Raw genomic sequence first — 24,574 nt, forward strand, 5'->3', positions numbered from 1 at the left:
TCCTTCACCACCAGATTTTATCGAAAAACACACAAACCGTTTCCATACCATGAAAGATCCTCGAAATATGACCCTTAGGTAACTAGGTTATTCGGCCTAAGATGTAAGCTTCGGATACAAATATGTATCGAACACGGAGTTGATCATGTGCATCGAACATAGTGTGTACTTAAGCAAGAAATGAAGAACTGGAGCAACGGAGTCGATAACATCTCAAAGAAAATAGAAAAGAAAGGAAAAATAGGACATGCAGACATCCAAGTATTTCTCCATTACAACGTCAGAGAAGAAATGCTTAATGGATATGTTTATCTATCGTAAGAAGTTTGAACTGTAACCTATACACAATCAACCAAAATAAGAATCGCAAGCAAATGTAAAATACGAGACCTAAAACAACATAGCAAAGCAAACCAATCTATCCGGACAATCTAGTCGGCAAGGTGCGGAACAAAGGAAATCCAAGACAGATTTAACAATTGAAGCCATGGCAGACTGACAGCACAATGATAAGAATCAAGGCAATGAGGATACCCAAAACGATCAATTTTATCTTCATATTCTGAAGCCACATCTTTCTTCTCATTTTTGTTCCCTGCTGCCTAAAATCTTGGGCCTGTGATTCAGTTTCAAGTTTATTCGCGTTAAATGCATTATACGGTGTATCAAAATGAGATGCAGTTGGGATGGGACTAACCTGTGAACGAAGGTTCTCAGTTTTATCCACCAGCAACTCAATCTTCTCACCACGATCAAGGACCTGGGTCAAAGAAAAGTGTTACTAATGAAAGAAAACAACATGCTACAAGCAATATATCCGAACTTTCATTCTGTTCTGTATGGCATGCCTTGAAAGTTGGAAAAGCTGGCTACACATCTTGCCATGTCTTAACCCTCAAACTACACCTAGAACAGTGATGGAATTAGCAGCAATTTATTACCTTCTCGATGTTTTCCATCATGACACCCTTGACTTCAGAAACTTGAGCTTTCACTTTAGCAAGTTTGCTGATCTCTTCAGGATGGTCCACACAGTACTGCATATGCTCCTTCAATTTGGACCTATTATGTATAAAAATCTAAGCATATTTCCAAGAAGTCAAAAGGTAAATCTGAGACGAAACATAGAGAGTTAGATACCCAAACTCTTTATTCAGACTTTTGGCCACAGCAGTTGCTGCCTTCCCTCCTCCATATCTCTTGTTGAAGTCTTCCTTCACTCTTTCCAGAAATGCGATTGGAACTTGCCTGCCAACGGATTCAACAGCAACTACACAGTAGGCTGTAGCACCAAAATAATACCAGAAGTCAGCAAGTAGATCTATGACTAAAACCATTAAGTTTGGGAAAGGAATCTCTCCCTTACTCTCCATGAAGGCACCATGATGCATATAACCTACAGCTTCAATTATCAATATGAACACTCTAGCACCCAAATAGCAGCTAAAAGACAGCAGCCTGCTGCACCGTATAAATGAGAGTTACATGGATATGCCCCATCGATGGGAATGATTAGAGGGTAAGATTCTTTGATTTAAAGGCTGATCGTGACAGTAAACGCCAACTAAAAATGTGTATCTAGTTCTATATTTCTTCTTTCCTTGTTTAGTAAAGATTTTGCTTCCTAGCTTTGTTCTTTACTATCTATATATTAAGCATTCATTTGGTACAACCAGCATAGAACCCAAATGCAGAGCACACGGATCCACAAAGACGTTAACAAAGGACGGCGAGAGTTCAATAGGAAATGCAACTAGCTAGGGGAAGGCACATAAAATCAGTCCCAAATCTTGTGAATCATAAATTATGCGAACCTTTAAACGATGTTACAATCACCAGATAAAGTCTTAGACTCGTCTAATTAATGCACCCTCACTGGATATCACATCGATTTGCTTATCTATAAAAGGAAATGGAAGACATCCGAAGAAGAACATAAGTCTGTCATTAACACACCTATTTAGATTCTTAATTATATTTTATACATCCAAGCAAACCATGTCTTTCCTTCTTTTAATTGATGATAAACGGATAAACAAACAAGAGTTACATAAAGATATGAACATATAGAATGAGTTAAAAATCAAGGATCAAAGTAAAAAAAAAAATCGTAAAAATGGAATCCAAAGCATTATTTATATACAATCAAAATGTTCAAATTAGATTTCTTCCCCTCCGCTTCGACCAAACAAAACATTGTACAAAACTAAGATATGAAAACAACGAATCCATACAAAAACACCTAGCAAACCAAAACTAAGCTCAGATCCAACACATGGCAATAATAATCAACACATACATAAACGCCAAATTAAGAATTAAACAGCCAAACGAATCACAAGCCGATTTACACATTCGAATCATTAAGCGAATAATCAGCTTTCAAAAAAAGGTCAACCAACTTAAAAAACATAAAACAAAAGATCAAGATCGCAAAACCGCAAGCAAACAAAAAAGAAGTTCTTACTGAATCCATTTTCAACGAGGTAATTGAAGGTATGGCCATCGCAGTTATAGGTGAACTTGTTGTCGGACGCCGATAGTTTCTGGAGACATTGAGCTGCGATAGCGGCGAAATTACCGGTGAACTCAGTGTATTCGGCGAGGATCACGGTTCCACGTGCCACGAAGCTGTAGATGAAAGACTGTTGCCCCATCTCTTCAACAACCCTAATCCTCCACAAGCAAATGATTCAAAAAGAGGGGAGAAGAGATGCTACCTTGAAAATGGTGGGACAAATTTGGGTTGTTCGTAAGGTGATGTTTTTTATTATTTTTATTTATTTTCAAAATCTTTTAGGGTATATTACCTGAATGTCGTTCAATTTTAAATGAATTTTCATTTTGATCACTAATCTTTGAAAAGTTATGTTTAGTAACTATCATCATCCGTTTATTATACAGTATTATCTCCTATTTATATCCGTAAGAGAATGATATGTGGGTTGTTAAGAAAAGTTTAGGATAAACTTTGTATTCAGTTGCTAAACTATCAATTTTATTCTGTTTTAGTACCTAAACTTTTAATATTTCCAAAATCATATCTAACGTTTAGTTTTTGTTTCATTTTAGTATCCCGTCGTTAAAAACTTAATACGTTTAATACTTAAACTATTAATTTTGGTCCATTTAGTACCTAAACTTTTTTTTATAAAGTTGAGAATGTTGATTATTAATAACAACCGTTTACTTTTTTTATAAAGTAAAAAAATAGTGATTTGTATATTTTTCATTCATATTTAGTACTAGTGTTAGAAAATATATATCTCTAACGTTTAATTAAATAGTCACTTTGACTCTATTTTTTTTGAAGCATTTTGTCTATCAACATTTGAATTTGAGGCAAAAGGTCCCCCGATGGATGGAAATTGTTAGTTAGCAAAATGTTAACTCTCTAAAATAAAGACTTTTATTACTCTAAATTAAAACTTTGAGGGTTAAAATGCTCAAAAAAAAGAATGAGGGTCAAAGTGATTATTTGGTTAGACTTTAGGGACTGTTTACCCTCAAAATGAAACACACGGGCTAAAGTGCTCAAAAAGAGATGAGTCAAAATGATCATTTTGATAAATGTTAGTGATTAATTTTGACATTACACCTTATATTTATTTATTAAGTTTAAACAGACAAACCTGAATAAGAAATATGTTCATTTATTAAACCAACAATCTTGAGTATAGATGTGTTTTATTTGTTTATGTTCACAAACAAATACTTCATAAATTCATGTATTAGTTCGCATATTTAATGTTTAAATTTTTTATTAAAGGAAATTTATTTATATTTCTTTTATTTATAATATAATCATTAATATTTATATTTAATTACTTATATCTAAAAATAATAAATATATTCATTTATATTTTGTTATTTATTATTTGTAGATATGTTCAAAAACGTATTCATGTTTAAGAACATATTGGTGTATATTCTTATTTTGATACTAAACGCTTACATTCATAGTATTTCTGGTGTTAAAATTTGTGATTTTAAGGAATAATAATAATTTTTTTGATTAATCTGGAGTAAGTATAAGGCAGTATCTGTTCAAAGATAAACTCTCAATCTTTTGACACTGAAGGCTTACACCCCTGACTTCTATGGTGATTAAACTCGGGTCCTCAAAGAATAACAATAATTTTTTTATCACGGAAGCCGCTTAATTCGTGAATTTAACTAGAAAAAAAATGAATATATAGGTTTACAATCTTTGGTAGGCCAAAAATTGCATGCAAAATTATTTATTTATTTATTTGAGTAAATATCATTTACCATTACAAAAGAATCTACAACTCACTTTACAAATTACACACTGATATCAAAAGGGGTTCTTTTTCAATGCTAAACACATTGATATTTCTCGCCCTCAACATTTACCAAAAATGTGAAAGAAAAAAAATGTACAATGTCCGCCATTGTTGAAGCTCGAAGCTAACACTGGTTCTCGTACGTTCAACGTCGATCCAGTTGACAATAAAACAATACAAACATTAAAAAAACTCGCAAAAGGCCATAATTTTGTTCTTCCATCTATTTTTACCAATTGGAACTGAGATCTATTCCATTTTGATTGCCTCCATCTTGTGGACTGATCGTCACGTAAAGTAAAGATATGACAATGGACAAAAGGCCGGCCCAGACGTATATGATCGTCGGCACCCTTCCTCGCTGTTAGACTGTTATCAATGCAGCGCATGCATGAGGAGACAGTTAGTCTGTTAGGTTGATTAGCTAAGAGTGTTAGTTTGTTAGACGGTTATTGGCAGCTAATGAGAGCTTAATCTTCTCTTATAAATGTAATGCACCAGCTGAGATGAATAACAAGTCATTCTTTCGTGTGTATACTTTCTGTTATACTCACTTCCTAATATGGTATCTTTCGCCAAAGTCCTGGGAATTTTGCTTTCACGCTTCTAAACTTTCTGTCTCTCTAGTTCTTCATTCATTGTGCACAATGGGTCTAGTCAGCAAACTGCTGACTCAGTTACCATGCTCGGGCTTTAACACCACTACAACACAACATTCATTGAGCTTTTGGGGCTCATTCTCAAATATTATTTGGATTGTGGTGATGGAGGCTGAACGTGGCTTACCATCGTACTATAATGTTCTGGGAGTCGAGATCGATGCTTCCATTCAAGACATCAAGCATGCTTATCGAAAGCTTGCAATGCAATGGCATCTGGATAAGTGGACGAGCACTCCTTCTCTATTGAGTGATGCCAAGCGTAAATTCCAGCAGATTCAAGAAGCTTATTCCGTTTTATCAGATCAGAGGAAGAGAACTCATTACGATGCTGGATTATTTGATCCCGATGATGAAGACGATCAGGGCTTGTCTGATTTTATGGCTGAAATGATCTCCCTTATGGCTCAAACAAGGGAAGAGGAGAAAGTTTGCAGCCTGGAGGAGCTGCAGAAAATGTTGTGCGATATGGCACAAGAATTTCACTCACCGTTGTGGTTCTGTGGACCGTCATCTCTGCCGAGGCACCAACGCCTCAAAAAACCAAAAAGATCGTTGAGGCGCATGTTCGATGGGCACATCTTTCTTTGCTATTATCCTTTTGTATTTTTTGTTTCCTCTGTTCTTGAGATCTGCACATTCCTTCAAGATCCTCGAAAAGTTTTTCTTTCTTCAGTACTGGAAACCGCTGTAGTGATGTCTCCCCCAATTGAGCCTCCAGCCAAGTCCTTCGACTCTCAAAATTCTTCACATCCTCCTTTGAATGAAAGGACCCTTTCTTCAATGACCAGGAGATCCGTCGCTGCGCACCCATGGCATGAACTTGAGATTGGACTTGGAACTTCTACGATTTTTAACTGCGTGGTTGAAATTGGAAAAGGGAGAAAGGTGAAATATGAACTTGACAAGAGAACTGGTTTGATCAAGATTGATCGTATCATTTATTCATCAGTTGTGTATCCTCACAACTATGATCTTCTTGTGAAACATGACAACCATATGGAGCCTGGTTGTGAGGTTTACTTGCATAGAATTGGTAGAGCAGAGCATTTCGGCCGCAAGGGAGCTGTGTTCAACTTACTCTGTGGTGATGCGGATCAAATGTTTCAATGATGTTGTTGGTGTTTGGTTTGTTTCACATTGTTGTTATAGAATAGGTTTTTCTTTTAGAATTTTTTGTTGAATGTTCATTCACATCAAAAGTTTGTTCCGATTCAAGTCGAACGGAGGGAAGCATCTGCTCTTCTGATTCAAGTCGAACGGAGGGAAGCATCGGCACTTCCGATTCAAGTCGAACGGAAGGAAGCATCGGCACTTCCGATTCAAGTCGAACGGAAGGAAGCATCGGCACTTCCGATTCAAGTCGAACGGAAGGATGTGTCTTACCTTGTTGAAGGAGGAAGAGAAAGTAGAGGGAATGTTAGACTGTTATCAATGCAGCACATGCATGAGGAGACAATTAGTCTGTTAGGTTGATTAACTAAGAGTGTTAGTTTGTTAGACGGTTATTGGCAGCTAATGAGAGCTTAATCTTCTCTTATAAATGTAATGCACCAGCTGAGATGAATAACAAGTCATTCTTTCGTGTGTATACTTTCTGTTATACTCACTTCCTAATACTCGCCGTCCCATTAGTCCTTTGACGAACCGGTACATGTGGCACAAAACCCAGAACGCGAAGAACAAGTCTCCGAACAGTTGTGTCCATTGCGGTATGACGGAGTATATGGTTCTCGATACGCCGATCACGATGGCTAGTAGCGTCACGATTATGATCGTTAATGGAACTATGAAGAGACTGGTCCATTTGACGAGGTAAAGCTCGGCGTAGACATCGTCTTCATCTTCTCCGGCGGATTTCGATGTTAAAGTGAACGAGATTTCGATGCCGGTGAAGACTTTTAAGAGGCCTTGGAGGACGGCGACTAAGTGAGCGCTCGAACCGCCGATGACCCAGAATTGTTTGTTCCTCCAGAATTCCTCGAGGCTGATACCGGACCACCTGACTTCGAGAATTGAAATGCAACAAAAGTTTAAAGTGATGACGAGGAGATACATGAGGAAGGCGATGTTCAGGCCTTGGACGATGAACTGGTCGGAGAAGAGGGAAAGCGCCGGCAGGAAGCAGTAAATGACCAATAAAATGGAGGTGAAAGGGTAGAAGCCGACGTTGAGATAAGCGATTCGTTGTAGGAATTTTAGTCGTCGAGTTGCGAATAATGGATTGTTCCTTGAAAAAAAAAAATCGACTGAACCGGTGGCCCATCTCAACACTTGGTGAAGCCTATCGGTGAGGTTGATCGGTGCAGTTCCTCTGAATGCGTCGCGTTTCGTGACGCAATAAACCGACCTCCATCCACCGTTGTGCATCCTATAACCCGTCACCACGTCCTCCGTCACCGAACCATAAATCCAACCTATTTTGCCACCCCAATCGGTGTTTTCGTACCAACAGGAAATGACAGCGACCGCCTCGGTAACCGTCGGTGCATCGAGCGGTTGTCGCGGTGTCAGCAACGCACCGGGTGGTCGACCGTTCTTCACCGATATGTGATCAGCAAGGGGACGTCCTTGGTACTCCGCCACCGGTATGCTTTCGGTGAACAACATCGACTCACCAAATCTCTTTGGAACGTCCAAGTCCGGGTGCACATTTAACGGTTGGAATTCATCATCTACCGGCGCAGGCTTTGTCTGAATATTATCAGCCGGTGAATTATTCTGTCCGAACACACCTGTATACTCGTTCGCTCTCGACGGATGGAATCCGTAGGGTGCGTAACGTCGGAACATGCATCTAGTTCCGATTACACCGACCCTTGAAGACCATCAAGTGCTTTCATACTTCCTGTTATCACAAAATACGATTGGAGTCATTCGAGTTTTATAATTAAATTTAAATGGAAGAAAACAAGGTATTATACCGTCGAAGAAGACGGTGTTATGATTTGCATATCGATCCGACGGGTCGATCCCTTCGAACAGTTGCTGGAATTGAATGTAACAAATCCGATCGCCGCCACGGTCCATCATGAAGCAAATCCCTTCTTTGATGGCCATGGAATTATAGAAGTAATGGTCACAATCCAAGTTGAGTATAAAGGGTCCATTGGACAGTATTATCGAGGCTCTAACCATGCCATTCATGGCTTCAGCCTTCTTGTTGTGGTCAAAACCTGGACGTTTCTCCCTTGAAACATAGGCGAACATGGGCAGCCTTATGTCAAAACCTGGACGTTTCTCCATTGGGCAGCCTCATCTGGGTTACCCATCACTGGATCTGGTTCTGGGAATTTATTCATCATCTATGGACAAATTTGATAATTCGATTATCGTCTACCTGTCACGGTAAAATTAATCTTCGTTTTGATCATTAAATTTACCTGCAAGATTCCAGCATGGTCACCTTTGGAATGGTCCGCGATTGGACTTAGCCATGTCCCCGGCTAATGTGTGTCGTCGGCCATCCATGTCACCTTATCGACTTGAAAATCCAATGGCAACGACCCGCCGTTCTTCTCTTTGGCAAGGCTTTCTCCTTTACTATCTCCCTCTTGTTGTGGATGTCACATCTTTTAAGTATAGTCTCCGGGAGACCATTGATCCTTACCTTGAACTCATCGTACTCTCTCTTTATCCACCGTCGATCCTTCATGAAATCAGGTCATTTCTTGTTCTTCGTCGGATCGATTTTCTAGTTGAAACAGCTATCGGGGTTCCTAGGTTCGATGTCGTGTTTTCGGCAAAACGGTACCCACACCTTGGCAAAACGGATAGCCTCGGCCATGGCCTCAAATGTAAGAATGACACCACCATAATCCGAAATAGAGGCGGAGAGTTTTTCAACAGGATAATTAGCAACCATGATAGATAGGATGGTGTTGGCAGTGACTAGTGGAGGTTCCTTGTCGGGATCGACCGTCGAGACAAACAAATCGACTCCTGAAAGATCCGATTGACCGGTCGGGTTCGACGGTGAGACTTGCTCGAATTTCTCATGTAGCGTGACGAGGTGGGTTGACCGATTGATAGGTTTCAACTTCGGAAGATTGTCCAACAGCCAAGAGAATGCGAACCACGACTCGCACACACACGAAATGCCCCACAGCCACATCGCATCAGGATTCAGGTTACGCCAACGCCAACCGAGGAAGAAAAACATAATCACCAAACGAACCAATATCAAAAACCTGTAAGGGCTAAGAATACTAGACTTAATCGGGGTCTTCCTCGTCAACGGCTTCCACGGTTTATCCATGAAATCCGACATCGTCACACCCCCATTGGTACCGTATTGATCGTCGTCGTCTTGCCAGAACGCACTACCGATTCCATACTTGGCTTTCAACTCAAACAACCAACGATTATGATCAAAATCACCCGTCTGGGTCCTTAACAACATGGACTTATTGTTCACCGATTTCATCACTGACACCCTTTTATCCGCTTTTGACCCATCGTTGCCATCACCCTGAGAGCCCATCGAGGGCTGGTTATCAGGCGTAGGTGGCATCATGACGGTGTAATTTATGTAGTCGTTTGAATGGTTTAAAATTTTGTTTTGGTTTTTTGCGTGTGGTTCTCTTAGCGGTGGAGAGATGTTCACTCCCTTGCTTCAAGCTTAGCCATTTAATTTCATTTATATTTCATATGGTTTTGAGATCATTTGAGTAAATTTCTTCATGGACAATATATTTTGTAAATTTAAAAAATTCGGTTTACATAAAAATAAGGATAAATTACGCATTTAGTACCTAAACTATCCTTTTTGTATATTTTAATACCTAAACTTTTATTTTTTTTTTCAAAACCATACCTAAAGTTTAATTTTTGTTTTATTTTAGTACCCATGTTCAAAATTTAACATTAACTTTTTTTTTGAAAGTTTAGGTACCAAAACGGGCCAAAATTGATAATTTAGGTACTAAACGCGCTAAGTTTTTAACAGATGGGTACTAAAATGAAACAAAAACTAAATGTTAGGTATGATTTTGAAAAAAATTGAAAGTTTAGATACTAAAATGGACCAAAATTAATAGTTTAGGTATTAAATGCGTAGTTTACCCTAAAAATAATTAGTCAAATTTCATAATTTTTTAAAAATTTAAGATTAATTTGACTCTATTTGAATATATTTATTTAATATTTTATATATAATATTTATATTTATATATCCTTTAGTATAAATCTAAGTCGTATCTTAAAACCAACTCAAACTAGTGATGGTAATTGGTGGGGTGGGATTGATTTTTGTTAACTCTAACTTCTACTCTAGAAATTTTACTGTTGATTTTTTAAAACAATTGAAAGTTTAGGTATTAAAATGGACCAAAATTAATACTTTAAGTATTAAAATGAACCAAAATGAAAAATTTAAGTACTAAAATTGACTAAAACTGATAGTTTAAGTATTAAATGTATAATTATCCTTTAATAAACATATATGGGCGGGTTTCGCACCTTGAATTTCTTTCTTAAAGTTAATACTAGAATCGGATAAGGTTGTTTTGAATTTTTTTACCATCCCAATGGGTGATAATGAGTTGAGCATCTCATGAGAAGTTCGAACTTGACTCGGTCAAAATTTGTTAAAAATTCGACTCGGGTTGACTCGACTTGAATGCGAGTTCAACTCGAGACCTTAACAAGTTAAATCGAGCAAAGTCTAACCCGACTCAATAAGTTAGTGAGCAACTCGTTAATTTTTATATGATTTTTTATAGTTATCTTAAACAATTATTTCATACACTCCAAAATCGAACCTTAGTTATTATTTTAATGTATTTGTGGATTGTTATTTTGGAGTTTAGATTTTATAATTACTTCATACATTATTTTTGATATTTTTTTTGGTTAAACTTATTAATTTATAATTATATTAAATCCTACATAGTATTAGTAGATTTTACCTATAGTTAAGAAAATAAGGTAAACATTTCGGTGAGCTTAACGAACAACGAGGCGAGCAATGAGCATCGAGTTTAACGATAATGAGCTTAACGAGCAACGAGTCGAGCAACAAGTTTTCTTAACGAGCACGAGACGAGCAAAATTTTAACGAGCTTAAAGAACAACGAGTCGAGCAACAAAATATTTTAACGAGCACGAGTCGAACACTGCCCAAATCGAGATCGACTCGAACTATAAGTACCCCTGGTCATCCTCAAATCAAACCCATTGATATTTACCTAAAGTAGGGGTTTGCATTCCATTAATTTACTTTTTCTGTCACCTCCCATAGGTGGCGGATGCAAAGTTTGTTCAATGTGAGTACGTGTCTATCCTAAAATTCGAATTTCTTATATTAGTTGTTGATTTATTAGTGTTCATCATAAAATTTTATTTGTGCCTACTCAAAACAAAAGAAATTATTATTAATATATGTGTACTCACTTTCAAAAATATTTTTGGATTCGCCACTGTATTCTATGCTAAGCAAATAAGGTGAGACAGACTAATTAAATGGCGAAACAAATAAGGTGACTGACAGAATAACTCAAAGGTACAGATGTTCAATCGCTCGGTTTGATTAACCTACCGAATCGAACTGGCCAAAAATCATTAAACGATTTTTTTTACCTTTAATTGTTAATTGAACCGGAAGTTTTCAAAAATTTCTTAACATAATCAAACAAAGTTCGATCAATTGGGTCGGTTAACCGAATTAACAAAAAAATTAAATAATATATATTAAATATTAAATATATATTATTAAATTCAGTCAGTTAATTCGGTTAAAATCAAAATTTAAACACTCCTAAAGTTAAGTAATATATAAATAATATAAACAATATATTGAAATTTAAAATTTTCGGTTAATTTGGTTAACTAATTAATTTTGAACCGAATTAACAAATAACCAAACTTTAAAAATATCATTAGCAGTTAACCGATCGAACATAAAATTAACGGATCGATTAATTGAAAAAAATTCGGTTCAATCGGTTTTAACCGATTAATGAACACCTCTACTCAAGGGGAATTGATGGGAAACGATCGACGTAGAGGCCGTCGTCCATGGTGGCAAGAAAAGAAGGGTGAATGAATTAAGGTTGTTTTTCTAATGAACTATTATTTCCAGTTGCTTTTAATTGCTCCTTCATAATTTTATATTTATCTTTCTCATCTTTAATAAATTACTCCTTTATATTTTTTGTCTGACCGACTTTGGTTTCTAATTTAAAAATTAAGAAAAATAGTCCTTAACGTTATTGATTCATTCGATTTTAGTCTCTAACATTATTAATTCGTTCGATTTTAGTCTCTCAACCATTAACTCTCGTTCAATTTTAGTCCCTAAGCCATGTTAGAGAATTCAACAAAAGGAACTTAAACAAAATGGGTTAACGAAAATTAATGACCGATGGACTAAAATCAAATGGATCGATAATGTTAGGGATAATTTCCTCTTAATTTTTAAATTGGTGACCAAATTCGGACAGACCCTAAACATAGGGTACTATTCGCATAGTTTACCCTAATAAAAACCAGAAAGGATTTGAGCCAATAATTTATCAGTCAGACTACGACAAGTAAAGAGAAGAAGAAAACTTTTAGACATTGCTATAGTTTCATTTTCCGATTCCAAGGCATAAATGGATTTTACGAAGATACTGCCGGAAGAGTGCCAATCTCTGATCATATCGTTGACTTCGCCGGCGGATGCTTGCCGGTCGGCGATGGTTTCTCCTTCTTTGAGATCTGTTGCAGACAGCGATGCAGTTTGGGAAAAGTTCTTGCCTTGTGATTATAACTCCATCCTTTCTTAGTCAACATTGTTGCTTTCACCGAGGAAGAAGGATCTTTACTTTCGTCTACCCATTCTCATCCAAAATGATACCATGGTAAGCCCCAAAACTGTACTTCCTGTAGCTAATTTACTATTATTATATATGTACATTTAGTGGCGGATTCAAAAAAATATTAGTAAAATAGGTAATTAACAGAAAAAAAATTCAGATTTTAGATCGAGCACGTACTCACTTTTAAATATTTGTGCATCCGCCACTGTGTACATATGAGCTGCAAGGGTATTCTCGATTCTTGATGATCAAATTGCTTTTAATATGTCTCGGAAATCATGGTTGTTCTTGTGAGAACTAGATTATCTGTCCAATTGCTTATCTTATAAGGACCGGCAAGGGTATTCTCGATTCTTGATGATCAAATTGCTTTTAATATGTCTCGGAAATCATGGTTGTTCTTGTGAGAACTAGATTATCTGTCCAATTGCTTATCTTATAAGGACCGGCAAGGGTATTCTCGATTCTTGATGATCAAATTGCTTTTAACATGTCTAGGAAATCATGGTTGTTCTTGTGAGAACTATATTATCTGTCCAATTGCTTATCTTATAAGGACCGGCAAGGGTATTCTGGATTCTTGATGATCAAATTGCTTTTAACATGTCTAGGAAATCATGGTTGTTCTTGTGAGAACTAGATTATCTGTCCAATTGCTTATCTTATAAGGACCGGCAAGGGTATTCTGGATTCTTGATGATCAAATTGCTTTTAACATGTCTAGGAAATCATGGTTGTTCTTGTGAGAACTAGATTATCTGTCCAATTGCTTATCTTATAAGGACCGGCAAGGGTATTCTGGATTCTTGATGATCAAATTGCTTTTAACATGTCTAGGAAATCATGGTTGTTCTTGTGAGAACTATATTATCTGTCCAATTGCTTATCTTATAAGGACCGGCAAGGGTATTCTGGATTCTTGATGATCAAATTGCTTTTAACATGTCTAGGAAATCATGGTTGTTCTTGTGAGAACTATATTATCTGTCCAATTGCTTATCTTATAAGGACCGGCAAGGGTATTCTGGATTCTTGATGATCAAATTGCTTTTAACATGTCTAGGAAATCATGGTTGTTCTTGTGAGAACTATATTATCTGTCCAATTGCTTATCTTATAAGGACCGGCAAGGGTATTCTGGATTCTTGATGATCAAATTGCTTTTAACATGTCTAGGAAATCATGGTTGTTCTCGTGAGAACTATATTATCTGTCCAACTGCTTATCTTATAAGGACCGAGTTAAACTATATAAGAATTTGAAATTTTTATAGTGCATTTGTATCCCGTACTCTCTCGATTCATCCCGATTTATTTCTATATCTGAAATCGAGTTTAATAAGATGCATTGGCGAAAGGGAAACATGTACATTTTGCATGATATAAAACAGAGTGGCATGTTGTTTATCTCCGATTGCATGGATACATCTGCAGAAAACTAAGGTTAGTGTTTAAACAGAGGACCGGGAAAAAATAGGAACAATTTGAAAGTTTAGTGAGTAAATTGGAAATATTAAAAAATACGATAAGTGAAATAGGAGAGAATAAAATTCAGTGAGAAATAATATAATTTATCCTATTTTGAACTTAGATATATATATATATATATATATATATATTTAATATTTAATCATAATTCCATCTCGAACAAAGAAAAAAAATATAATAAATGACTTAAGGGTACAGGTGTTCAATCGGTCGGTTTGATTAACCTATCGAATTGAACTGGCCAAAAATCATTAAACAATTTTTTTTTACCTTTAATTATTAATTGAACCGGAAGTTTTCGAAAAGTTTTTAACAGAACTGAATAAAGTTCGGTTAATTGGGTCGGTTAACCGAATTAACAAATTTTTTAAACAATATATATTAAATATTAAATATATATTATTTATTTCGGCCAGTTAATTCGGTTAAAATCGAAATTTAAACACTCCTAAAACTAAGTAATATTAATAATACAAACAATATATTGAAATATAAAAATTTCGGTTAATTAATAAATTTCAAACCGAATTAACAAATAACCAAACTTTGAAAAAATCATTAATAGTTAACCGATCGAACATAAAATTAACCGATTGATTAATCAAAAAAATTTCGATTCGATCAGTTTTAACCGATTAATGAACACCTCTACTCAAGGGGAATTGATGGGAAACGATCGATGCAGTTGCTTTTAATTGCTCCTTCATAATTTTATATTTATCTTTCTCATCCTTAATAAAGTGTAGCCCGCAGTTTTATTAAGAAAATAATAATAAAAAGGGTAAACCATGCAGGTACTCCTCTATATTTTTTGTCTCACTAATTTAAAAATTAAGGGAAATAGTCCCTAATATTATCAATCCATTCAATTTTAGTCCCTAACATTATCGATTCGTTCGATTTTAGTCCTTTAGCCGTTAACTCTCGTTTGATTTTAGTCCCTAAGCCATGTCAGGGACTTCAAAAAAAGAGACTTAAACAAAAGGGGTTAACGAAAATTAATGACCGATGGACTAAAATCGAATGGATCGATAATGTTAAGGATCATTTCTTCTTAATTTTTAAATTAGTGACCAAATTTTGACAGATCATAAACATAAGGGACTATTCGCATAGTTTACCCTAATAAAAACCAGAACTTAACAGGAAAGGATTTGAGCCAATAATTTATCAGCCAGACTACGACAAGTAAAAAGAAGAAGAAAAAAAAAACTTTTAGACATTGCTATTGTTTCATTTTCCGATTCCAAGGCATAAATGGATTTTACGAAGATACTGCCGGAAGAGTGCCAATCTCTGATCATATCGTTGACTTCGCCGGCGGATGCTTGCCGGTCGGCGATGGTTTCTCCTTCTTTGAGATCTGTTGCAGACAGCGATGCAGTTTGGGAAAAGTTCTTTCCTTGTGATTATAACTCCATCCTTTCTTCGTCGACATCGTCGCTTTCACTGGGGAAGAAGGATCTTTATCTCTCTTCTCATCCCGTTCTCATCCAAAATGGTACCATGGTAAGCCCCAAAACTGTACTTCCTGTAGTTAATTTACTATTATTATATATGTACATTTAGTGGCGGATTCAAAAAAATATTAGTAAAATAGGTAATTAACAGAAAAAAATTCGGATTTCAGATCCAACACGTACCCACCTTCAAATAGCTGTGGATCCGCCACTGTGTACATATAAGCTGCAAGGGTATTCTGGATTCTTGATGATCAAATTGCTTTTAACATGTATCGGAAATCATGGCTATTCTTGTGAGAACTAGATTATCTGTCCAATTGCTTATCTTATAAGGACCGAGTTAAACTATATAAGAATGTGAAATTTTTAGAGTGTATTTGTATTCCGTACTCCCTCGATTTATCCCGATTTATTTCTATATCTGAAATAGAGTTTAATAAGATGCATTTGCGTGAGGGAAACATGTACATTTTGCATGATATAAAACAGAGTGGTGTGTTGTTTAGCTCCGATTGCATGGATACATCTGCAGAAAACTAAGGTTGATAGTGTTTAAACAGAGCTTCCAGTTGGAGAAAGGGACCAGGAAAAGATGCTATAGGTTGGGGGCAAGAGCACTTACAATTATATGGGGAGATTCACCAGACAAGTGGACTTGGACATCTCTTCCGGAATCTAGGTTTGCTTCAACTTTTGATCTAACAACTTTTTTTTTTGTTACATAAAGTTTAGGTCGCGGTTACTCCCAGGCCATGACATACCCAAGACTCAATTGTGATTTACATAAGATTTTACAGATTACCCACCAAGAGTGATGGTGGTAGGATACGAACTTGGCCTTACAAGCTCAAATTTCTAGATCCAACCACTTGTACCAACACTCGTTGGCTATCTAGGTGTCCAAACTATACAACTTTTGATCTAACAACTAACCTAAACTATACGTCTTTATGCCAAACTATACAGTAATTAATTATAAAATAATCGTTCAAACTATACAGTTTTTTCAAACTGGTGTCCAAACTTTAGTTTTGAATCATCTAGGTTATCACTTTAGGTGACCGGACCGTTAAGTTCTACTGATAAGTGACACATGTCACGTTCTGGTAACTCTAAAAAAATTATCAAGGCATGACATGTCACGTTACGAAATTTTTTAAGGATCGGTACGTCTCACGCACATAAAATGGTAATATTTGTAACGTTAGAAACCTGGATGATTCAAAAAAAAATGTTAGGACACCTATTTGGAAAAAACAATATACTTTAGAAACTTATTTTATAATTAAACCTTATAACAATGCTAAGTAGAGCCTTAAAGATGGCATTGGTTGTCATTGATGTAATTCTATTTAGGCATAATGGTAAAATTAGCACCTAACATTTACGAAAATAATTGTTTTGATATTTATTATTATATTTTTTTGGAGCATTTTGGTCTTCAACGTTTTATTTTAAGGTAAAATGCCCTTAGGTTTGATTCAATAGTTATTTTGGCTCTTATTCTTTCTTTTTAGAGCATTTTGACCTCAATGTTTCATTTTAGGATAAAAAGACCCCTAATTTTGAGTCATTTTAGCTATTATTCTTTCTTTTGGAGCATTTTGGCCCTCAATGTTTTATTTTAGAATAAAAAAGTTTTTACTTTAGAGCGTTAACCCGTTTATCAACTAACAATTTCCACCTATAAATGTATCTTTTTGTCCCAATATGAAATGTTGGGACCAAAATGCTTCAAAGAAAGAATACGGATCAAATTGACAATTTTAATAAACGTTGTGAGCTAATTTTGACATTATACATTTTTTTCAATTACTTCAATTTCATGGATTCCATGTGTTTCTTTCTCATCTCGAATGTAAAGACAGGTTCCTTGAAGTTGCCGAGCTCGTACAAGTATGGTGGATCGATGTGACGGGAAAGATCGAGACCCGAATTTTATCTCCGAACACAAATTATGCTGTATACCTTGTGTTTAAGCTTAGATATCAACATATACTCGGGTTTAGGCGTAGACCTGTTGGTTTAAATGTCAGTGTCGACGGAGTCACTTTAAGGGAAGAGCGGAGGGTGTCGTTGTACCCGGGAGACGAGTCCCGACATGTTCGAGATAGAGAAGACGGCTGGATGGAGGCCGAAATGGGTGAGTTTTGGAATGAATGTGGGGGTGATGGAATTGTGGAATTTAGTCTTAAGCAGATTGACACAGGTTACCCTAAGCGAGGACTTATTATCGAAGGAATTGAGATTAGGTCTAAAAATGTTGGTAGCTAGTAAGACAAAGGGCATAATATCATTATGCGATAAGTCAACCTCGTATCATTTAAAAAATGTTTTATTTTCATTATGGATTATTTACATAATGTTTAAATAAAGTTTTATGAATGATTTAGGGTATGAACTGCTCAAGTTTATGTTTTTGTAATAATGAACTGAAAATAATTATGGTATTGAAATGTTGAGTATTAAATGAATGTGATATGATCGAAAAGCTCATTGTATGTTGCATCGAGAGTCACAGGTACAATTGACATGCCATGAGATGGAGTGATTATAAGTCTGTACTTTGTACATTTGGTACATTCTGCATAGCATCGTTGGTGCAAATTATATGATTGCACTTGGAGTGCATATTATGATTCTTGTCGATCATATCGTTGACTTTATCGATGGATGCTTGTCGATCGGCCATGGTTTTTCCTTCAATGAGATCAGTTGCAGACAGCGATGCAGTGTCGGACAAGATTTTGCCTTGTGATTATACTCCATCATTTCATCATCATCATCGTCGTTGCTTTCATTGAGGAAGAAGGATCATTACTCTAATCTCTTTCCTCATCTCATTCTCATCCAAAATGGTACCATGGTAAGCCCCAAAGTCGTACCTTGTGGTGTACAATGACAGATCTAGAAATTTAAAAATGATGGTCCAAAAATTTTAATATATATTTTTTAAAAATAATGGATATACAAAATTTATTATATTTTCCATTTTTCCTTGGTATATTAAACTAAATATCACATTTTTTCCCTAAGTAATGAGATGCTCTTGGCCCCCTAGGGGGCCTAGTGCACCCGCCCCTACTCGTGTAGTAATTTTTACTATTGTATATTTACCTCGTTCGGATTTTTGATGATCAAATTGCTTTTAACATATCCCAGAAATCATGGCTATTCTTGCGAGAATCAGATTATCTATCCAATCTGGTAGGCTTAATCTATAAGGACCGAGTTAAACTATACAAGAATTTAAAAATTTTAAGAGAACGACTAGTACTCTTTTGGTCCATCCCCGCTCCATGTCTAAGTTTGAATACGATGCATTGACAAAAAGGAAACATGTACGGATAGGTTCCTATTTGTTAACTATTTATTCCTTGGATCATTTTCGAACATTATATAACCGTGGTCAATTGACTTTGAACCCTCCGAAGCTTTCCCAGGTCGCCCGATGGCTTGGATCCGACTCTGAATTGCCGGTCGCGCTTTATAAGCGAAGTTTTATCGAAGCTGTAGGAAGCAACTTAAAGGTCCTAACCGAAGCAGGGGCGGACCTCCATGGAGCCCGGGATATCCCGGGCAACCCCTCATCCAGGGGTGGACCTCCATGGTGCCCGGGGTATCCCAAGCAATCCCTCCACAAGTGCCACCCCTAAAAAATGCCACCCCTAGGCTCTTGCAACCCCTAACGAAGGCTTCTGGGTCCGCCTCGAACCGAAGGTTCTTAGACCATTTCTTTCCACTGTGGTATCTACGGTTATCTTAAAGACCTTTGTCCGAAGCTTACCTCCCCAATGCAGGCCAATACCATGTAGCAAGACATAGGCCCGACGTCGGCTCCGCCCAAAGCAGAATCTGCACCAGAGAACCCCTTTGGTCCGTGGATGATTGTCGAAAAACGAAAACGGTATCCCTGTCTTCCAATCCCGTCGCTTCAAAAGAAAGTGTCCTATAACTCCGATAAACAATCCCATTTTTGAAGATTCAAATCAACGAGATTCTGCTCCAATCAAGGGACATCTTATTGGAAACTTCTGACAAGGGATCTCTTAAGGAATCTTCGAACGTTAAAAAAAATCCCCATATTCAACGGGCCTCTGCCGCAGCACCTTGCTGGCTGCCTTCAAAGGGACTGTCCTAGTCCTCCCTTTATAAAGCACTAGATTCTTTGTACTGACTTTTGCCTTATTTCTATTAAAAAAAAATAAAAAAAATTGCTTAATAAAAAAATAAGTGTCCAAAGTATGTCTCAAAAAAATGTTTTAGCGACTAAAATTTTTTTCGTAGATGCCTAAGGTTTTATCAGTTATATTTTTTGGTGCATACCATTATTTTTTTAATAATAAAATATTATTTTTTAAAAAAAGAAAAAAAAATTAAAAACTTAATTATTTAAAAAAAAAACTCAATTTTTTTACTGAAATTATAAAAAACCATAAAAAATTAAAATTTCTCATTTCAACCCATTATCAACCATCGTCGCCCATCTCCGGCCATCATCGTCATCGCCGAACGGTTGGATTTTGATTGGAATTACACGGTTGTTCGAATGGTGGTGGCGGTTTGACTTATGACGTCGAAATCGGTCGGAATCGATGAAGAACAATGGTGGTGGTTTAAAATCCGACGAACCTTTGAACGCTTCTCCACAACAAACAGAGGCAGATTACGACGAAAGGCCAACGACGGTTTGATCGCGGGTCGATGTCGGTGCTGATAACGACGACGGTGACAGTCACGGCTTGCTGACCAACGGCTATGGAAGGGGAAGAGGGAAGTGGGAAGGGAGAGGGGAGGCACGAGTGCTGTTTGGTTTTTTTTTTAATAAAAATATTTTTATTTTTAAATTTTTTAAATAAATTCTCAAAGTTACCAGAACGTGACACGTATCACTTAACAGAGATTTTTAACGACGATTAACGTCCGGGCACCTAAAAATGTAACATTGGAAACAATATACACCTATTTTTGACGAAAAAATTCTTTAGGCACTAAAACTTTTTTCGATGTATAGTTTGGGCACTTATTTTTGTATTAAGCAAAAAAAAAGTCATACATTCAAGGGTAAATTACGCATTTAATATCTAAACTATCAATTTCGGTCTGTTTTAGTACCTAAACTTTCAATATTTTCAAAATCATGCCAAACGTTTAGTTTTTTGTTTTATTTTAGTACCTCACTGTTAAAAACTTCACGTTAAATTTGGGGAAAATTAAAAGCTTAGGTATGATTTTGAAAAAGGAATTAACCAAAAAAAACACTAGTTTAAGTACTAAATGTGTTAAGTTTTTAACGGCGGGTACTAAAATAAAACAAAAACTAAACATTATGTATGATTTTGAAAATTTAAAAGTTTAGGTACTAAAACATATCAAAATTGATAGTTTAAGTACTAAATATATAATTTACCCTACTTTCAATTATGTTTTTCGAAATTGTTTTTCTTTTTATAATATTGACTCGAGTTTGGGTTGATCATTCCCCCTCCTCACCTAATCTATTTTCATCTCTATCGCTGATAATCATGTCAACACAATAACTATAAAAGATAATTTTAATTAATTAAAGGATTTAAACAATATTTTCTTTTTAAAATTTAAGAATTGGGTGTATTTTATATGAAGGGCCTAAATTATTTTTTTTAAAAAGTTTGAGCTATTATATACTCCTTAAATCAAAATCAAATTATGGGTTGAATTCTTGGAAGACTCTTTTCCAAACGACAAGGTATTGTATTATGAGTAAATTTATAGTTACATTATCGATATTTTAGAAATGGCAAAAAAACACTCGAGGTCCCTAAACTTTTAAAAAAAAAACCAATGTGGTCTTCATCCTATTTTTTTGATCAATTTGGCCATCCAACTTGAAAAAAGAACCTAATATGGCTATTTGACCAACGTTTTCCGTCATTAAACAACGATTATGTTAATTTCCGCTGTTATAAATTTGGTAAATTACACCATTCATCACTCAACTATTTTCTTCTCACTAAACTCTAAAAGTTCTCAATTTCATAAACTTTAGAGACTTCAGGGACTAAGGCTATAGTTAACCCATCCAGCTCAGTTAGTAGAGCACAAGGTTCTTAACCTTGAGGTCGTGGGATCGAGTCTCACGGAGGTCATTTCATAATTCGGAGGTCTCTTACGGAAGTTGCTCTCAACCTGGTGTTGGGGTAGTCTACTATCTTACCTCCCCTTACCCTATATATATGGGAAAAAGGGACAGCCATTGGACTACACAAATGATCACTTTTTTTTCTGGGATAAATTACTAATCATGTGTCTTTTTTATAAACCCAAAATATTTCAGGGATAAATTACTAATCATGTGTCTTTTTTATAAACCCAAAATATTTCAGGGATAAATTTATAGTTTAAAATTACCGTTTACTATATCTAATTGTAAACTTATAGTTGATGGTCACTAAAGCCGGCTTTGATAATTTAAAAATCGAAATTTAACGAGGAAGGATTGGAGCCTATATTTTATCAGCCAGAATATGACATGTACAAGAACAACCCTTTTAACCATTGTTATTGTTTCCTTTTTGGGAATAAATGGATTTTACGAGGATCCTGCCGGAAGAATGCCAATGTATGATCATATCGTTGACTTCACCGGCGGATGCTCGTCGGTCGGCGATGGTTTCTCCTTCGTTGAGATCAGTTGCAGACAGTGATGCAGTTTGGGAAAAGTTCTTGCCTTGTGATCATTTCTCCATCCTTTCAACATCATCATCGTCGTCGTCGTCTTTGCTTTCACTGGGGAAGAAGGATCTTTACTTGCATCTATCTTCTCATCCCACTCTCATTCAAAACGGTACCATGGTAAGCGTCATCGCTTTACTATTGTGTATATCTATATCGGTATATACAGAAAAGGACATGGGATTCTATGTTACTAGGGTAAACTTTTAAAATATCATAGGAGGAGATTGAATTAATAAAATTTTAGAGACGAAAATAGATTATCAATAAAAATATGTATATAAAGATAATATCTAAAGTATATGATAATTTAAAATTTTCATGGCACGACTGCTTCCGTCCGATCTCCCAATCCATCCTTGAATATATATATACACATATGAGCTGCAAGGGTATTCTGGATTCTTGATGACCAAATTGCTTTTAACATGTCCCGTAAATCATGGCTATTATTGAGAGAATCAGATTATCTATCCAATCTCGTAGGCTTAACCCACAAGGACCGAGTTAAACTATATAAGAATTTAAAATTTTTAGGAGTACGTCTGCAGCTAGTACTATTTCTGTCCATCCCCGGTTTATGTCCAAGTCTGAAATCAAGTTTAGTAAGATGCATTGACAGAAGGGAAACATGTACCATTTGTATGATATAAAACAAAGTGGTGTGTTGCTTAGCTCCAATTTCATGCAAAAAAACTAAGGTTGCAAGCGTTTAAACAGAGCTTCCAGTTGGAACAAGGGACCGGGAAAAAATGCTATAGGTTGGGGGCAAGAGCACTTTCAATCACACGGCCATGGGGAGATTTGCCTAACAACTGGACTTGGACATCTCTCCCCGAGTCGAGGTTTGCTTTAACTTTTGATCGAGCAATTTCATTCCAGTAACAATCCTAAGTAGAGCCCTAAAGATGCATTGGTTGCCATTGATGTTATTTTATTTAGACATGATGTTAAAATCAGCACTCATCATCAAAATGGTCATTTTCACTCCTATTTTTCTAATCATTTTGGTCCTTATTGTTTTATTTTAGGGCAAAAGACCCCTAAATTTGCATGAATATTCATTTTGGCCTTTATTCCTATTTTGGAGCATTTTGGCCCTCAATATTTTATCTTAGGGTTAAGAGGTCCCTATTTTAGAAGGTTTACTTATTAACTAACGGTTTCCACCCATAGAGGGACCTTTTGTCCTAAAATGAAAAGAAAAATAGAGGCCAAATTGACAATTTTTATAAACATTGTGGACTAATTTTGACATTATAACTTTTATTTTATTTACTTCAACTTCATGAATTCTCTATGTTTCTTTCCTGTCCCAAATGTAAAGATAGGTTCCCTGAAGTTGAATTCGTACAAGTGTGGTGGATCTATGCGAAGGGAAGTATCGAGACTCGGATTTTATCTCACGACACAAACTATGTGGTATACCTTGTGTTTAAGGTTAAATATCGACATATACTTGGGTTTGGGGGGAGACCTGTTTATTTAAGTGTCAATGTCGACGGAGTCGCTTCAAGTACAGAGCGGAGGGTGTCGTTAGACTCACGAGATGAATCCCAACGTGTTCGAGAGAGAGAGGAGATGGGTGGACGGAGGCCGAAATGGGTGAGTTTTTTTAATGGAAGTGGTGATGGTGGAAGTGTGAAGTTTGTTCTTCACCAGGTAGGTTACCGTCTGCGAGGCCTCATTATTGAAGGAATCGAGATTAGGCCTAAAGTTGTTAGACAATATGCATAAGTGCCTAGTGTTTTTCTAACGGATGAGAAAAAATATGTGTCTAACGAATCCTGAACTAATTCAATTTGATAGGTACAAATTTCTTTTTTATATAATTTGGATTTCATATTAGATTCGATCAATTTTTTATATATATATATAAAATTTAAAATTATCATATATTTTAAAAAAAATTAATTGAAAATCTATGTTCGCCTCCTGGAGTTTTATAAGGTCATCCATTTCTAAAATTTTAAAAAATCTCCTCATAATATAGATTCATGCGTCCGTCTCGAAAATTATTGTTATTTTTTGTAAGAAAAAGTTTTTTGTGTGTGGACATATTTGCAAAAAATTAAAGTTGTTGGTGTTCAAACAGAGTTTTCAGTTGGAGTCTTATTTTCATCTATTGATTGGACTTTTTGC

At 36.0% G+C, this 24,574-nt stretch overlaps 2 protein-coding genes, 1 long non-coding RNA gene and 3 pseudogenes across 3 annotated transcripts; 4 read left to right on the forward strand and 2 right to left on the reverse strand.

Annotated features, from left to right (window-relative positions):
• Positions 1 to 272: 272 nt before the first annotated feature.
• LOC120206541 lies at positions 273 to 2,750 on the reverse strand (annotated as a pseudogene).
• Positions 2,751 to 4,273: 1,523 nt separating this feature from the next.
• LOC120206731 lies at positions 4,274 to 9,461 on the reverse strand (annotated as a pseudogene).
• On the forward strand, positions 5,072 to 5,525 carry LOC120206524 (chaperone protein DnaJ-like). The gene is made up of 2 exons (XM_039206154.1): positions 5,072 to 5,468; positions 5,518 to 5,525. The coding sequence occupies exons 1-2, from the start codon at positions 5,072 to 5,074 to the stop codon at positions 5,523 to 5,525; spliced, it is 405 nt and encodes a 134-aa protein (XP_039062085.1).
• LOC120206734 lies at positions 5,640 to 19,002 on the forward strand. The gene is made up of 3 exons (XR_005524138.1): positions 5,640 to 5,947; positions 15,002 to 15,007; positions 18,993 to 19,002. It is a non-coding gene; the product is annotated as an uncharacterized LOC120206734 (long non-coding RNA).
• On the forward strand, positions 15,444 to 18,036 carry LOC120206732 (putative F-box protein PP2-B12). Its single transcript, XM_039206315.1, has 3 exons — positions 15,444 to 15,764; positions 16,279 to 16,397; positions 17,587 to 18,036. The coding sequence occupies exons 1-3, from the start codon at positions 15,513 to 15,515 to the stop codon at positions 17,990 to 17,992; spliced, it is 777 nt and encodes a 258-aa protein (XP_039062246.1). The 5' UTR covers positions 15,444 to 15,512; the 3' UTR covers positions 17,993 to 18,036.
• A 3,280-nt stretch (positions 19,003 to 22,282) lies between the features above and the next one.
• Positions 22,283 to 24,169, forward strand: LOC120206602 (annotated as a pseudogene).
• The last annotated feature ends 405 nt before the right edge of the window (positions 24,170 to 24,574 follow it).

Source organism: Hibiscus syriacus, unplaced genomic scaffold (genome assembly GCF_006381635.1).
Source record: "Hibiscus syriacus cultivar Baekdansim isolate YM2019G1 unplaced genomic scaffold, ASM638163v2 tig00013960_pilon, whole genome shotgun sequence".
Classification (NCBI taxonomy): Eukaryota; Viridiplantae; Streptophyta; class Magnoliopsida; order Malvales; family Malvaceae; genus Hibiscus; species Hibiscus syriacus.

Bases quoted from the DNA above. Each gene is read 5' to 3' on its own strand.
- LOC120206524 (XM_039206154.1), top strand. From the start codon at position 5,072: ATGGAGGCTGAACGTGGCTTACCATCGTACTATAATGTTCTGGGAGTC.
- LOC120206732 (XM_039206315.1), top strand. From the start codon at position 15,513: ATGGATTTTACGAAGATACTGCCGGAAGAGTGCCAATCTCTGATCATA. The intron at 15,765-16,278 runs GTAAGCCCCAAA...GTGTTTAAACAG, and splicing joins TCATCCAAAATGGTACCATG to AGCTTCCAGTTGGAGAAAGG. The intron at 16,398-17,586 runs GTTTGCTTCAAC...ATGTAAAGACAG, and splicing joins ACATCTCTTCCGGAATCTAG to GTTCCTTGAAGTTGCCGAGC.